Below are 17740 nucleotides of genomic sequence, written 5' to 3' on the forward strand. Positions count from 1 at the left end.
AGGAGAGGCACCAAATCCAAGCTGGCTTCCTTTGACACTTTTTGGTGCGCAAGGACCATTCACAGTTGAGCTTGCTCAGTTTAGCTCAACGCTGATTGGCTAATTATTTTATACTTTTTTTGTGAAGGGAGACCAGATGCTTTCTGGCTTCCCTTGCCTTCAATGCTACAGGCGGCAACAATGTCATACTCGTTTGGACCAGACAGCATCCGATAGATGGCCTACACATAGAGAGACAGGGGGGCTCTGTTTCGCTCGCTCGGATGCTTTCTCCTGTGAGATACTTTCAGCCTCTTGTGATTTGAAGGACAATTATGAAACACAGAGAGACAAAAGATACATTTAGTTTTTTTATTGGTCAATTTTTGGGGGAAGCCTGGCTTCCCTTGGCATCCATGAATACTTTCCACTGACTACAGGTGGAGATGGGGAATATGCCATTGTAGATTAGGAGACAGCAGCTGGCAATTATTGGGTCAACCTACAGGGACATGGGGTGTCTCATCCCGTGAAAGGGATTTTACAGGCATGCTGGGAACATGAGCGAGGACAGAACACGAGGTTTGGGTGGGGGGGTAATACCCATGCGAGGGAGATGGGACTGTATGGAAGTGAGTTTAGTCCAACGGTAGCTATTCTTGTGAACTCACCATGGCTACTCCCACCTCCAGTAGTTGATCTAGAAGTGTTGGAGAGACTACGTAAAGATAGGGAGGGTGTTGATCCATCTGATTTGTTTAATAGACGTCTGGATACTGTGTATCAGGATTTTGTGGCCATTTACACAGATGGTTAAAAAGTTCCAAGGACAGGACGTACTGGGTCAGTATTTGTAGTGCAGGAATGTGGGGTGGCAGTCAGGAAACGTATTACAGATAATCTGGCTGTATATACGGCGGGGCTGATGGCCATACTGGCCTTGCAGTGGGTGGAGGAAGTCAAGACAGACAGTAGTTATTTGCTCTGATTTATGTGCAGTGTTTGAGTCTGCAGTCCTTTAGCTCACTTAGCAGACAAGACCTGCTTTATGACGTACTACAAACCCATGGCAGGGTTAGACAGATGGGTATACAGACAAGATTGACTTGGGTCCCTTTATACTATTCCAGGTATTCCTTAAAGAGGTAGGGTTTCAAGTGTCTCCGGAAGGTGGTCAGTGACTCCGCTGTCCTGGCGTCGTGGGGGAGCTTGTTCCACCATTGGGGTGCCAGAGCAGCGAATAGCTTTGACTGGGCTGAGCGGGAACTGTGCTTCTGTAGAGGTAGGGGAGCTAGCAGGCGTGGGAAGTGGGAATGAGGCTGAGATCCAGTATGAGGGAGAAGTGGATACAGAAAATTAGTTAAAAGAGTATACTAAGTATACTAACGTCATCATATACAGTGTACATTTTTTGTTATATTTTTTAAGAGAAACGGGGCTGGCAGGTAGGATTTAGTTTCTCTCCTTCTCTGGCTCACACTCCAGTACAGTTGGTGGCGGTAATGCACCATAACGTTGGATGCCAACTGCCGATAACCCCACCGAAGAAGAAGAGTCCACAGAACGCTGCGCAGAACTCAGACAAGTCAGGGGACATACGGTTGTCAGTTGTCAGTGGTCAGTGCACTTTACAGCCTGGTAAGTTTGATTCCGTTGGCTACTTTACTTGAAATATCATGTGTTCAGGAACATTTTATTTAAAAAAAAACGAAAATCATGAAGGCCTAATACAGATACAGCTGGCCACGTCACTCGAGCAAATAATGTAATAATGTATCTATTAAAAAGGGGGAACTGTAAGGTTAGCTTGAAAATAAAGTACATAATGACTTCGCGCAAAGTTAGGATCTTCAAAACCCAAATACACGTCACTCGAGCAAATAATGTAATAATGTATCTATTAAAAAGGGGGAACTGTAAGGTTAGCTTGAAAATAAAGTACATAATGACTTCGCGCAAAGTTAGGATCTTCAAAACCCAAATATTCACCACGGAAGCAAAGATTGTCAGTAAGTTTCGTTTTACTGATGCATTTCGCTCTCCAGAGTGACGCACATAAACTGGATTGCCGTTCTCCCTGCAAAAACATGCAGTTTTGTGACTATCCTTTTGTTTAGCACTCTAGTTAAGTACAACTTTTTTTCAAAGCATTGCAACCACCTTGGAAAATAACTTATTTTTATATTATTATTTATACCAGCATTTCATTTCAAAGTTTACACAAATATTGTTATGTTGATACAGAGTGTTGCTGGCCTTTTACTCCACCGATTCCATTGGCCACAATGCAATACACTGTATATGAATTACATACTGGTTTATAGAGAGAAAAACACTATTATTTGTGCCGATGATCCCCAAGTTTTCACCATCATTTTAAAGCCCTAGTTATTTTGTTGCTTTTGTAACCGGTGTGAAATGACTAGGTAGTTAGTCGTGCTCGCGAGTAGCGTTTCAATCAGTGACGTCACTCCCTCAGATCTTGAAGTAGTTATTTCCCTTGCAAGGGCCGCGGCTTTTGTGGAGCGATTGGAATTAAACGAATATGTCCATGATTTTAAGGTCAACCCTGTTACGTGAACTAAACTCTAATTTTAATATGGTGAAGCTATTCCTTAAAAAATAAACATTGGCCATCTAATAGTCAAATCATAGTTAAAAGCAGGTGAGCTGGTTCTACTCGTTTTGGCCATTTTCTGGTGTTTTGTGTTGGAAAACTGAGTGGGTCGAGAATAACACGTCAACCCTGTTACCCATAGATAGACAGGATAGAAATGTTTTCACCATTTTAAAAATAATTTGTGAAGCTTTCATTCAATTGCCACTCCCTGTTGCATACAACAAGCTTCCATTTCCCCTGTCACAAGGATTTATGGCTGATAAAAAAAAAAAAGATGAAATCGTCAACACTTATGGTCAACTCTGTTACTTTTTGTCACAAAAAATGTCAGCTAAATAAAAATGTTCCCACAAAGTTGCACTACTCCAAAGGCACCTAATTGGTGGAACGACCCCAATATTGTGAACATACCAATAGCTATACCAAGTGGCCTTTATTTTTTGTACACTTTTTAAAACATAAATTGGCTTATAAGCACAATATAAATGGCAACTGATTACAATTTAATATCTTTAGAATGAGTTATCAACATTGCAATGTTTTGAAATGTGGGCTTTTATTTTGAAGGTTTCTTCATTACCATACAATGGTGACGTCATCATTTGTGCTGTTGGCAGAATAGTAGTTTAAACAGAATACTCCCAGACAACACAGCAGCAGCCAGTTGTAGTTCCATCATGGCCGAGGATATGTTTTCCCTCATGAGTCTCGAAGACGAACTGAGCTGTAGCATCTGCCTCTGTGCTTTCGACTGCCCGGTGACAATTCCATGTGGACACAACTTTTGCCAAGAGTGTCTCTTAGAAACCTGGAAAGACAACTACAGCTGTCCACAATGCCGGACCCACTTCACCACCAAACCAGAGCTGAAGAAGAACACCGTCCTCAGCACTGTTGTGGAAACGTTCAAAATGAAGTCTAATAAAAGCGACCTCCCCAATGAGATGGGCGACTTATCCAAATGGGATGCGGTCAAGATGGAGCCCAAAGAGGTGGTTATCTTGTGTGACACCTGTATGGAAGCCAAAGCATTCAAGACCTGCCTCACCTGTATGGCGTCGTTCTGCGTTGAGCATGTGAGGCCTCATCAGGAGAACCCGGTGTTTGGTGCGCATCAGCTGAACGAGCCTCTGGGCGACCTGCGCGAGCGTATCTGCTCCGACCACCACAAGCTGATGGAGTTCTACTGTGTCCAACATGGCCGCTGTATCTGTGGTGTCTGTCTGCAGCAGGTGCATAAAGGCTGTACCTTCTCCACCCCTGACGAGCAACGGTCACTGCAAGAGGTACGTTTACAAGAAATGTCAATACACCCCATCTACTGTCAGGCATACAGTAGTGTTGTGCCAGCCCAGTGCCCCCAAGTAGTGAATTGCAACCTCTGCTTAGAGGTCTGGACCTTTTTATAAGGGAAGGGGATACCAAAGATTTGTATAACTAACACAAGATAGACCAGAGCCTGTCGTTTCAATGGGAGCAAATTAATCATAGTGGGAAAAACAATCAAGGAGGTGGGCAGACCCAAGCATGAGCTAGTGAGATCCTATTGGCTCGTTGTAGCATTTATTTGCATATTTCCATTAGGGAACGCCTACTCTGAAGTGTGTGTGTACAATAACTCAGTTCACATTTCCTTCTAAACAACACCGTTTTTAGAAACTTTGACAAAAGTTAGTCTACAAAACCCAGTCCACTCTGTTATAGATTCTAGTTTTTGAAACTGAATGTTGGCCAAAATCTACCACTGCCGGCCCCTGGGCATCCTCTAATCACCTTATTTGGTAGTGAGTGGAAACTCTAACCGGATGCTTCACATGTAATCGAAGTCCACGTCATCAGTGCCCAGGGAGCAGTTGTTGTTAGGGGTAAACTGCCTTGCTCAAGGGCAGAACGGCAGATTTTTCAACCTTGCCAGCTCAGGGATTCAAACCACCTTTCGGTTATTGGCACAACGCTCTTAACAGCTAGGCTACAGGCGTAAAGGTCACTGGTTCAAGCCTCAGTACTGACTGTTTACCCTATTTTGCTACAGAAGTGATCACTGTAATCCTAAAAGAAAACAAGTTAAACCATCTTAAGAGTTAGAAATGTTTATTTATTTGGTTGAAAATAATATTCATTCATATCTCATTCAGTCTGATTTGAGGGGCAAGTTGAGTCTGCTGGATGGAAAGATTGACAAGAACCAGACGGTCATCTCTCAGATGAGGGAGCAGCAGAGCAAGTTGAAGGTGAGCTATCACTTTTTAAACAAAGGACTCTAGAAAAATGTATTAAAAACAACTGCTGTATTCACTAAGAAGTAATCAATATATAAAGCAGTTTTGAAAGCTTTGAGCATCTGGAACAACTAAATATTGAACACCCACAGTAAGAGCTGTGTGAGATGCTATGAGAGATCCATTTGAGAACTCCACGTATACTTTGTGTCCATCTCCTTCAGGACTCTGCAACCAGCAGGAAGAGAGCCCTGGAGGACGAGTACCGCCAGATCCGGGAGCTGCTGGACCGTGACGAGCGTGAGGCTCTGAATACGGTGGACCGCGAGCAGGAGAGCGGTCAGACCAAACTCCAGAACCTCATAAAGAAGTTCAACCAGAACATTGAGAAGCTTAGCGCAGCAAAAGACGGCGTCAATAGCCTGCTCAGTCAGACTCAGACCCTGGCGTTCCTACAGGTGAGCGCAGTGTAGCAGAGGTGGTTTCAGTGAACTGCTCTCACTCAGGTGATGAGAAACCTTGCCTGAAAGCGGAAGACTTGCGTCAGCTCTCGGCCTTAGCTCAGTGGGCTAACACAGTCTTGAAATTACGATATTGACTATAATGTATCTTATTGTTGGTTTTTACATTTTACTTTGGGACAGGCCTCAGTTGACATGCCGTCAGTGGTGGCCTTTGACCCCTATACCCCGACGGTCAACCTGGACTCTAAGGCCGTGGCAGGCTGGCATGCCTACTCTGCAGTCCTGAGGGAGCATCTCACACATGTACTGAAACAGCCTGTAGAGGCCAGACTGCAGATACTCAAACCAGGTGTGTGTTTGTGTGTGTATACAAGTGTATGAAACATGCTTATGGGCAGCATTTTTATGATGCCTTGTGATATTTAATTTAATTCCAGAACTTTGCATGGACATGTTTGACAATGGTGAGTTTTATATTGGAGAGCAATAAGGGATCAAACAATGAGTCCAATTAGTCAATAATTCACAATACAACATCATATCCCTCAAATTGGTTACCAATCTGGTGGTGTGAGGTGTTTGCTTTCCAGATTCCAAGCATTATACTTAGGAGAATACCTAACTGAAATAGTCACCACTAGCCGGCCTCCGCCCAGTACCCTGCCCTGAACTTTAGTCACTGTTACTAGCCGGCTACCACCCAGTACTCAACCCTGCACCTTGGAGACTGCTGCATTATTTACATAGTCATTGAACACTAGTCACTTTAATCATGTTTACATACTGTTTTACCCACTTCATATGTGTATATACTGTATTCTAGTCAAGGCCTATCCTATTTAACTACTGCTGTACATACCATTTCTATTCATAATGTCTATACACACCATCATATACTAAGTATACAAACCATTAAGAATATCTGCTTTTTCTATGACAGACTGACCAGGTGAATCCAGGTGAAAGCTATGATCCCTTATTGATGTCACTTGTTAAATCCATTTCAATCAGTATTGATGAAGGGGAGGAGTCAGGTTAAAGAAGGATGTTTCAACCTTGAGACATGGATTGTGTGTGTGTACCATTCAGAGGGTGAATGGGCAAGACAAAAGATTTGTGCCTTTGAACGGGGTATTGTAGTAGGTGCCAGGAGCACCGATTTGAGTGTCAAGAACTGCAACGCTGCTGGGTTTTTCACACACCGCAGTTTCCCATGCGTGTCAAGAATGGTCCACCACCCAAAGGACATCCAGCATACTTGAAACACCTGTGGAATGCTTGACACCTTGTAGAGTAGGGATGGGCATGATGTCATAGATAAAAAAATTAAAAAGTGCCAGGCACGTCTTTCTCCATGCGCACAATTCATGCTCATTCATTGTTTTCATGGTGTGAATTGTTTGTCAATGTTTATGAAACCCCCGCTATATATCAAAAGTATAACCAGTAGTAAATGTAGGCTACCGTTAATCATTGCCATTTCCCCATTCATCTAGAATGTTTGGTTATGGTAATTTCTGTTTATTCAATGTATTAATACTGCATACCGTTCTCATTCTCGTAGTGTACAGGTTGTTTGGAGAGCTCACAAACTAATGTCTGTTTTGTCATAGAAATAATGTAACCAGCTACCTTTCCTAATCTGTTTTTCTTGAAGTTAATCTTGCATTTTACCAGAGAAAAAGAGACTACACATTAGAGCGCTGTCGGCTGATAAATGCCAGTTGGTGAATTCTCATCTGAGTGGATAAGTGCAACTGAAGAACATAATGAGTCTGATGCCGAGCAGAAACTACAACTAGCTCCGTGACAAATCAAATCAAATGTTATTTGTCACGTGCCGAATACAACAGGTGTAGACCTTACCGTGAAATGCTTACTTACAAGCCCTTAACCAACAATGCAGTTCAATAAATAGAGTTAAGAACATATTTACTAAATAAACTAAAGTAAAAAATGAAAAGTAACACAATAAAAGTACATAACAATAACGAGGCTATATACAGGGGGCACCGGTACCGAGTCAATGTGGGGGGGTACAGGTTAGTCGAGTTGGTTGTACATGTAGGTGAGATGTTACCCCACTCTTCCACCAAGGCACTTGCAAGTTCCTGGACATTTCTGGGGGGAATGGCCCTAGCCCTCACCCTCCGATCCAACAGGTCCCAGACGTGCTCAATGCGATTGAGATCCGGGCTCTTCGCTGGCCATGGCAGAACACTGACATTCCTGTCTTGCAGGAAATCACGCACAGAACGAGCAGTATGGCTGGTGGCATTGTCATGCTGGAGGGTCATGTCAGGATGAGCCTGCAGGAAGGGTACCACATGAGGGAGGAGGATGTCTTCCCTGTAACGCACAGCGTTGAGATTGCCTGCAATGACAACAAGCTCAAGCCGATGATGCTGTGACACACCGCCCCAGACCGTGACGGAAACTCCACCTCCAAATGGTTCCCGTTCCAGAGTACAGGCCTCAGTGTAACGCTCATTCCTTCGACAATAAACGTGAATCCGACCATCACCCCTGGTGAGACAACCGCGACTCGTCAGTGAAGAGCACTTTTTGCCAGTCCTGTCTAGTCCAGCGACGGTGGGTTTGTGCCCATAGGCAACGTTGTTGCCGGTGATGTCTGGTGAGGACCTGCCTTACAACAGGCCTACAAGCCCTCAGTCCAGCCTCTCTCAGCCTATTGCGGACAGTCTGAGCACTGATGGAGGGATTGTGTGTTCCTGGTGTAACTCGGGCAGTTGTTGTTGCCATCCTGTACCTGTCCCACAGGTGTGATGTTGGGATGTACCGATCCTGTGCAGGTGTTGTTACACGTGGTCTGCCACTGCGAGGACGATCAGCTGTCCGTCCTGTCTCCCTGTAGCGCTGTCTTAGGCGTCTCACAGTACGGACATTGCAATTTATTGCCCTGGCCACATCTGTTTCTTCTGGTGTTTTTCAGAGTCAGTAGAAAGGCCTCTTTTAGTGTATGAAGTTTTCATAACTGTGACCTTAATTGCCGTCTGTAAGCTGTTAGTGTCTTAATGACCGTTCCACAGGTGCATGTTCATTTAATTGTTTATGGTTCATTGAACAAGCATGGGAAACAGTGTTTAAACCCTTTACAATGAAGATATTTTGATTTTCACGAATTATCTTTGAAAGACAGGGTCTTGAAAAAGGGACGTTTCTTTTTTTGCTGAGTTTATATTATTATTTTGTGACGTTTTTTTCTCGGCTGATAGGGCACACAGCATTTTTTATGAAGGCAAGCCGAAGTTCGGAGCCAAAGTCACGCCCCTTCGTCAGTGATTGGTCAACGATAGGGATTCTGCAAAGTCTTTGTTGTCATTCAACGAGGGACTACTTATTCTTGCACATTTTGTTAATTGAAAAATACTGAACCAAACATCTTAGTTAGGTATAAAATTGCGAGACTAAGATCGTCGACAAAGACGTCAAAATTAATGAGATTTCTTAAATTATCTTAGATTAATTCTGACTGGCTACGGCGTCTCAAAATGGACAAACAGTACTATTGTTGCTTTTTTCTCGTTTTTTTTTTCAAGCAAAGGTCTTACGGGAATATGCAAGCACACTCGTTTGGTTAGGCTAGCCAAGTTTGGCTAGGCGCCAACCGAACTGAAGCAAGCTGACCCCTTAACACAGCTCATAATGGTTTCAATGAGTGATTCTCAAATGGCGTGCAACTCAATATTATGACGGTGTTCTTAATGTTTTGTACACTGTGTATACATCTATATTTCGGACTCTGACATTGCTCGTTCTAATGTTTCTGAGATTAGCGTGTATTGTTATTACTGCACTGTTGGAGCTAGGATCACCAGCATTTCGCTACACCTGCAATAACATCTGTTAAATATGTGTACATGACTAATAACATTGGATTTCTTCCCAACAGCTGAGAGGTTTGCTCCTCCTCTGCTGCCAAATTTCTATGAAATGGGTGAGTGCCGTTATGCCCTCGTCTTTATAATAACTACATAATAACTCCTGCTGGCATACAGTAGCGGTTGTAACATTGCAGAAACGTATGGCTTTTGTCTGGCTAAATTGTACATCCACAATAGTTTGTGAAATAAGTAATACACTCGTTGTGGTGATCACTCATAGCCTAATCACAACCTTGGGCACTGTATTTACATTGATACAGTGTGACACTATCTTATGTTTCATCTGGTCTTTGTTTCAGGAGGCATGCCACCACCAGGTAATCCAAGACTGCCTAGATCCCACAGCCCAGGAGCTCCTCTCAGGGCAAACCAGAAGAAGAAGCCTCCACAAGATTCAAACCGAGAGAGAAGTAGGCTATTACAAGATGGGCCGTTGTGGCCTTGTACCCTGATAAAGATTGCCTTGTAGTGTCTAGGTACATTCTACCAAGACACTATATTGAACCATTCAACAAGCATAGAATATGATACTCCGACTAGGTCTCTCCATTTCCTTATCGGACCAGACAAAAACAGGAAAAATACAGCTTGTCCTCTTCATTCAGATACATCTGTGACATGGATGGTTCAAAAACCAGCTAGCAGATTATTGTTATACTGTCAGTAAAGACTTACTACGACTCTATTTACACCTCTAAAGGGTTAACAATGACCCAGAGTTACTTTTTTGATCCTACAAGTCTCTCAACCGGACTTCAATGCCATTTCTCGCTTTCAGAGTCAGACAAGAAATGAGATCACAAGGAAGGGAAAGAACATACGGCTGACAGTGAGAACTGATTTTTCAGTGTTTTTATGTGTGTTTAGTTCAATAACTGCCAAGCTCAGATAGCAGGTGTGGTGTGCTGTGCATGGCATGTGTCAAGTAACATCACAAGTTAAAATGTTATTTGTTTATGATCTTGTTTAACAGGCTAACGGCTGTTCAGACTGTTCTGCAAACCTTAGCTGGATAGAGCGCTTAAAGGGATATTTCAAAATTTTGTCAAATAAGCCAATTTTGGCAATTGAGCACGCTAGATGCTCCCATAGACTTTCAGTCATTGCGCTACTGCTAGTTAGCAATCACGCCATAAACTACTTTCAACTTCTTTCAAACTGCACGCAGACACTAAAAATGGTATCAATGAGTTCATCGGACTCTGGGTACGTAGAAAAAAGGGGCTTAATTGCCAAAATGTTGAACTATCCCTTTAACCTACATGCCTTTAGGCAGCAGCTGACTTATACAATATTGGGTAAAAGTACTGCCTGCCATCATTGGATATGAAAATATATTCTAAGTTAATTGTTTGTCTTCCATCAGGAAATCCCCAAAAGCCACTTAATGCTCCCAGAGAGTCCGCCTCTCCTGTTCCACACACACCAAGGGAGCACCCCAGAGGAGCCTCAGCAGAACCCAGACCCAGGAACAGGGAGAACCCAGGTAGAACTGTTGTTCATGCAAAAAATCTCTATACATGTGGAAATGTTGCTTAAAATCATATTCTCTGCTAAAGCAGCTGAATTCCATAACTGAGCCTCCAATGACAAACTTGAATGCAATTCTGGATACTTGTCACAACTGGGGGGTATTCCAGAAAGATGGTTTAACAAATGTAGGATTCCCTGAACATATCCGGCTTCTCTTAACCAAATTAGGTAGTCCGTGATTTCTTGGTTCCAGAACGGCTGCTTCTCGTTTAAGTAATTATTACATTTACATTTTACATTTTAGTTATTTAGCAGACGCTCTTATCCAGAGCGACTTACAGGAGCAATTAGGGTTAAGTGCCTTGCTCAAGGGCACATCGACAGATTTTTCACCTAGTCGACTCAGGGATTAGAACCAGCGACCTTTCGGTTACTGGCACAACGCTCTTAACCACTAAGCAAATTGCGGATTGGTTGATCCGACAACTGGCGCGTGCACGCAACATTCAAAAAGGTCCTTATGTTGATGACAGAAAGAAACTATAGGTATGGAGTCAAAGGCCAGAGCCCAATATTTCACAAGTCTAGAACAAGAAACTATTGTAACATATCTTCACATATTGGCTGGCAGACAATTGCAGACCGAGTAAATGATTAAGTGAAGTGGCACGATTCCAATATCTAATAGGCCTAGCTTACACACATGGGTGATTAGTAATAATGCTTTCACTTTATAGAGCACTTTTATTGTAACGCTGGTGATATTCGTGTAAAGGCTATCGCCTAATATGTAAGTTGTAGTAGCCTATGTCACAATTGCAATGGTAGGCCCATTCCATAGCCTATGTAGGATTAACAACATTGGCAACAATGTGTTCTATGTTTATTGGTAACACCAATGATGTTTGCAAAATCTGCGGGATGAATTAGGCTATTTATCATTTTTAGCATGTTGCTTATGTTGATTAATTTGAGATTAGCAAAGCATCACAGCCTACTGTACCTGCAATTCTGTAAAATACCTCCTTGATTATACGGACAGCTTGATGGCCAGGGAATGCAACAAAGACATACAATCTCTAATGCAAGGCAGACTCTTCTTACGGCTCTACGCACAGTTGCCTTGCCAAATCGTTCAGCATCGCCCTCATTGTACAGGAAACTTCCAATGGCCAAAAAAAGTAATACAGTTTGTCGGCCTATAGCAGTAAAGGCGAAACCACGTTGGATTACATTGGCTATGTACAGGTTGAGTAAATTGGCCAGATCTGATTGATTGTGCGGAAAAACGATAACGATCCAAAAGAGAACCTTCGGAATGATCTAGTCGAGGTCCAATAATGTGTTCCCTTTGTAATGCACTGCAAACAACGCAGGCTCTGATGTCAATTGGATTTTCCGCCATAGTGACGGACAACAATCTGATTGGCGGAGAAGCCCAGTCTTTATTCACCAGGACAGGCTAAGATCAAGTTAACCTCTTAGGTAGCAGGTTTGCTTCAGAGCATTCGTTGCTATGGTTGATCAGGCTATAGGTAGAGTTCTCTTTCTGGAACCGGAAATTCTGAGTTTGCTCAAATTCTAGTTTGACAGATCTCGCCAACTCTCTAATACGGCTTTCTGGAGTACCCCTCTGGTTTATCAAAGTCACCTATGCACTCTACAAAACCAATGTCATGACATTTTTCTTACAGGACCACCAAGTGTTCCCCCAAGTATCACGTCTGCAGCAAAACGAAATGACCTTCTACAATGTAAGTTCACGAGTGTTACGAAACCACTTCGCAAACCGACTGGCTCAATCTAGGGAAGCTAGGATGGGCTATACATTTGCCAGAAGATACCGACCCTACCATTACGCTTGTTTACACTGAGCTGCACTGGGGCCGGAATGTAATCATGGTTACATTAAGACACTGGAGCCGGCGTAAGATATGGGACGGAAAACGTACCTCGATGCAGGGATAGGATATGCCACTGTGCTCCAAATGTTACCTTTATCCACACTGCTCCATCGAGAAGATTTAAATACTGTTTGTTTTCTTGGAAAACTGGCCTTTTTGTCCTCATACAAGCCAGCAGTAGCCACCGCAGCCATTTTGGAATGGTAGTGTCAGCCAATCAGCTCCTTTGTTGTTCAACGTGACGTGCCATTCCATAATGGCTGCTGTGGTTAATTCTAGCTAGCATGAGGATGAAAAGGGCTAGCAGTATTTCCATCTTCTCGATGGAGCAGTGTGGATTAAGGTAAAATTTGGAGTACAGTGGCATATCCCATTCCTGCATTAAGGTACGTTTTCCGACCCTTATCTTGTGCCGGCTCCATGGTGTCTTAATGTAACCAAGATTGCGTTCTGACCCCAATGCAGCTCAGTGTAAACAAGCGTAACGGTAGGGTCGGAATCTTCTGGCAAGCTACAAGTCTGTATCCTCTGAGTGTGTTCAGTCGTGGTCAAAAGTTTTGAGAATGACACAAGTATTGGTCTTCACAAAGTTTGCTGCTTCAGTGTTTTTAGATATTTTTGTCAGTAGTTACTATGGTATACTGAAGTATAATTACAAGCAATTACACCTGCCTGCTGCCATTCCTGAGCAAGCTCTGCACTGGTGGTGCCCCGATCCCGCAGCTGAATCAACTTTAGGAGACGGTCCTGGCGCTTGCTGGACTTTCTTGGGCGCCCTGAAGCTTTCTTCACAACAATTGAACCTCTCTCCTTGAAGTTGTTGATGATCCGATAAATGGTTGATTTAGGTGCAATCTTACTAGCAGCAATATCCTTGCCTGTGAAGCCCTTTTTGTGCAAAGCAATGATGACAGCACGTGTTTCCTGGCAGGTAACCATGGTTAACAGAGGAAGAACAATGATTTCAAGCGCCACCCTCCTTTTAAAGCTTCCAGTCTGTTATTCTAACTCAATCAGCATGACCGAGTAATCTCCAGCCTTGTCCTCATCAACTCTCACCTGTGTTAACAAGAGAATCACTGACATGATGTCAGTTGGTCCTTTTGTGGCAGGGCTGAAATGCAGTGGAAATGTTTTTTTGGGATTAAGTTCATTTTCATGGCAAAGAGGGACTTTGCAATTAATTTCAATTCATCTGATCACTCTTCATAACATTCTGGAGTATATGCAAATTGCCATCATAAAAACTGAGGCAGCAGACTTTGTGAAAATTCATATTTGTGTCATTCTCAAAGCTTTTGACCACGGCTGTACATTCAACATAAGTCAACAGGGTGTTGTTAGTGTCCCTAGGGGAGGCTGCGTGTGGTCAAACCACTTATCTACCTGTATTCCTAACACTAGCTTGAAAACAAGTACTGCATTATGAAGGAACATTTAGAAAAGTGTGTACATGGGTGTGTTTGTGTGAGAGAGAATCTTACCTCCTGTCTCTCCCTCACCAGATGGCACGGTTCTCACCCTTGACCCCAAAACGGCCCACAAGCGCATCTCCCTCACAGAGAACATGACCATGGCCTCTGTGTCCGACGAGCCCACCCCTTACCCCGATGGCCCCGCCCGCTTCTCCGTCTGCAGCCAGGTGCTCACCTCCAAGGGCTTCTCCCGCGGCCGCCACTACTGGGAGGTCAAGATGAGCAGCAACAACTTCACCGGCATCGGCCTGGCCTACAACAGTATCGACCGGAAGGGTCCGGCTAGCCGGCTGGGGCGTAACGCCCAGTCCTGGTGCGTGGAGTGGTTCAACGTCAAGCTGTCGGCCTGGCACGCTAGCAGTGAGACTGTACTGCAGAACCCGAATCCGACCCGTGTCGGCGTGCTGCTAGATTGTGAGGAGGGAACGGCCACTTTCTATAACGTACAGGACCGGGCATACCCTTTCCATACGTTTGTGTTCCAGTTCGCCGAGGCAGTGTACCCGGCGTTCTGGCTCTTCTCCAGCGGCTCGTCTGTTAGCCTGTGCAAGCTGCAGTCTTAAGAAGTTAACAAAACACACACACACACACATTCTTCCCCCTCACAAATAATTAGAATGTACAGCATCTGGGTCAATATATTACTTATTCATACTGATATTGGGAACCTATATTGGAAATGTATCTTAAAGGTTATTATTTGGTTGTAGTCACTGACTCTAGTAACAGTGCAGTGTAGGTCATATCAATTTGGACTTTGGTCTCTTGTAACTACAGCAACCTCTAAACAGGCAGTGTTTGTTAATCAGTAAGTAATGAAAACTAGGCACTTGCATGCAGGTAAAGAAACATTACAAATGATTATACAATATTATTGTATTGTCAAAAGCATGATGACATCCTTACTGCTTTTGTTTTACTGCTGTTGTGAAGTCAGCAGCATGCCGTGAAGGAATTTAAGTTGATTTATTCCTTAATGGTTACACTGACATAGCTAGTTACATTGGCTGGATGGAAGGAATTATTTGACGTTGTGATCATTCATGTCTGATTCGCAAGTAGTTACGTTACGTGTTATGGGCAAACATGACTTACAAACATAACTACTAAGTGGTATTTGAACCAGGCGAATTTGTTCTTTCTCCTGTTCTGCAGTCCTGGCTAAATGTCTTGAGATCATTCAGGTTATTTACAGACACAGTGAAGTGGTTTGTCGGTAGCTGTTTATAGCCTGTTTTATCAGAGCTTATGATCTCTTGATGGTGGTCTCGGTAGCACACAGTAGTCACACGTAATAGACACAAAACAACATGCATAAACATGTGTCTAACGTGTATGTTATATACTGTATATGAACAGTACCACACCGTTCAGAAGGCCATGGACTGGCACACCTATGCAAGAGAGTGGATGGCTTTTGCTGGTGTCAGGCATTCTGCATTAGGGAGTGTCATATAACCCTAACCCTAACACCGCTGGATATAGAGAAGCAATGAATAGAACAGAAAAGCATCCACATTATGCTTGTTACCCCCAAAGGAAAAGTGGGTATCGTTCACTTATTTCTTGATCTACTACATTTCGCTACAGGGGTTTCCGCAGTGTGAGGATGTGCTGAAAGCGCTTCCTGCCACTGCTACTACAGTTTTGATAGAACCTAGCCTCATTGCCAGATCTGCATTTGGTTTAGAATTACAGTGAACAGGTCAGAGGAGTTGGTTGATCTGGCAACCAGGCTAGATAGACCCAGCCTGGCCCATAAGAACAGAAGCGGAGGTCATTTAGGCCCTGTGAACTGGAGTTTTTCAGACTCTGTGGGTTTTGTAAATGGGGATGATTTAGGGCTGGCGTTTTGCCTGTCCATCTGACCAGACAAAGGAAAAACTCTGGCCCCAAGTTATAGCTAATATATCTGTAGCCCATACCTAGGGCCTTCTCATGTCCTAGAAGGGTACATATCTGTAGCGCAGTGATGATGGTCTGTTGGTGTTAGTTTGGACATTGTGTCTGTGGGTGTCACACTGTCTGTGACGTGAGTGCATGCTTCTCATAATTGATGTCTCTGATATTGTTGATTGGATCTTTTCCGTTAATGGATATACAGCCATCGATACAATCGGAGAGCAAGTTGAGACTAGCATGTGATGGATTCGTTTTGCTTTGCAAAGCCCAGTGAAAATGAATAGTTGGTGTCATTGCCTTCTCCCTCTATAGAAACACTAGTTTTCCTGATTTATGGGATTTCTACTGTTTAATGGACTGAAGGCAAGCTGATATTTAAGGCAAAGATTAATTCATTTTCTTGATTTAAGCCATTATTGCCACTGGCTTTTTAAGAGCTCTCGAAAGGTTTGGACAAAGTCCGAACGACTGACTAACACAACGCCAGATAAAGAGCGAAGATCAGGGGGCCATAGTCATGGTACTTGTGTGTTAGCATGTTATGCTCTCTGTCCATTCCTTCAGTCTTATTAGCACGGTTCTTAATTCATGTGCTAATGGTGTACACTGTGTTGGTTTGGTTTACTGACTTTCAGTTTGATTGATTCTTGTGTTTAACTGAAACCAATATATTTGAAATTGTTTGTGTTTTTTAAAGGGTAAGGTGTTGATTCTGTTTGTGTGTAAGGGGTTTAATCTTGTTAAAGACAACTTGAGAATGCCCCTCATGATTTACTATTATAAGCGATCTGTGCCAATATATTCCTTCAAAAATGTACCTCATACAAATCTCTCTCGCTATATATATATATATATAATGCATTTGGTAATCATATTACTTCATACTGCTCAGGAGTATTGACTTATTGCAAGTGCACGGGAAGGAAAAGCAGTGATATTGCTTTCATATTATATACTTGCAAAACTAACAATGAAATAATACAAATGTATACTTATTAGAAAACAATGAAATTCAAAATACATATGAAAATATTTATTATGGGTGTTTCCAAATTCTAATTTACATTGCTTATTACATTCAGTTAAATGATCAGTTTCAATATCTGTAGTAGCAGTAGGGGCGGCAGGTAGCTTAGTGGTTTAAGAGCGTTGTGCCAGTAACCGAAAGGTCGCTGGTTCTAATCCCCGAGCCGACTAGGTGAAAAATCTGTTGATGTGCCCTTGAGCAAGGCAGTTAACCCTAATTGCTCCTGTAAGTCGCTCTGGATAAGAGCGTCTGCTAAATGACAAAAAAAAATAAAAAATAGCAAATTCAGTAAAGCCGTTTCTTTTAATATTTGTCTCTTACATGTTTGTCTCTGTTTTTAATTGCTTTTAAGTGATTCATTGTTTGCTTACAATAAAAGCCTTATTTTCCTCAGGTGTTTTATCCATCTCTCTCAATTCAGATTTCATTTTTAAATGGCCACGAAGCAGATGGCAAATTTTGGACCATTAAATGGAGACAAAATGGAGTCCTATGAATTCCATTCCATTAAGTCAGTAAAGTGCTGTTATGACTAACTGGTTTCATTGACACTTCCCACAGCAATCTTGTGCATTTATATACAGTGGTTTGACTGCAAAAACAAAATGTGTAGCTAAATATATCTCCAAATATACTGTTGTTCCTCATGGTACATTGTAAATTTTACTCAGATTTTCCTGTAAAGTTTATCAGCAATAGACTATCACACGGTCTCCTTCCATCGTTAAGTGTAGACATAATGACATGTACATAAACTACCAAGAGTAAGATT

The 17740-nt window shown here is 42.8% G+C and overlaps 1 protein-coding gene across 1 annotated transcript; it reads left to right on the plus strand.

The window, feature by feature from the left end:
• Positions 1-1533: 1533 nt before the first annotated feature.
• Positions 1534-17361, plus strand: LOC311131400 (E3 ubiquitin/ISG15 ligase TRIM25-like). Its single transcript, XM_084164362.1, has 10 exons — positions 1534-1617; positions 3167-3885; positions 4735-4830; positions 5043-5276; positions 5463-5631; positions 9196-9240; positions 9487-9597; positions 10554-10673; positions 12355-12414; positions 14070-17361. Exons 2-10 carry the CDS (start codon positions 3277-3279, stop codon positions 14600-14602), a joined length of 1977 nt encoding a protein of 658 aa, XP_084020488.1. The 5' UTR covers positions 1534-1617; positions 3167-3276; the 3' UTR covers positions 14603-17361.
• Positions 17362-17740: the final 379 nt, after the last annotated feature.

This window comes from Coregonus lavaretus, assembly GCF_964263955.1.
Source record: "Coregonus lavaretus genome assembly, chromosome: 6".
Classification (NCBI taxonomy): Eukaryota; Metazoa; Chordata; class Actinopteri; order Salmoniformes; family Salmonidae; genus Coregonus; species Coregonus lavaretus.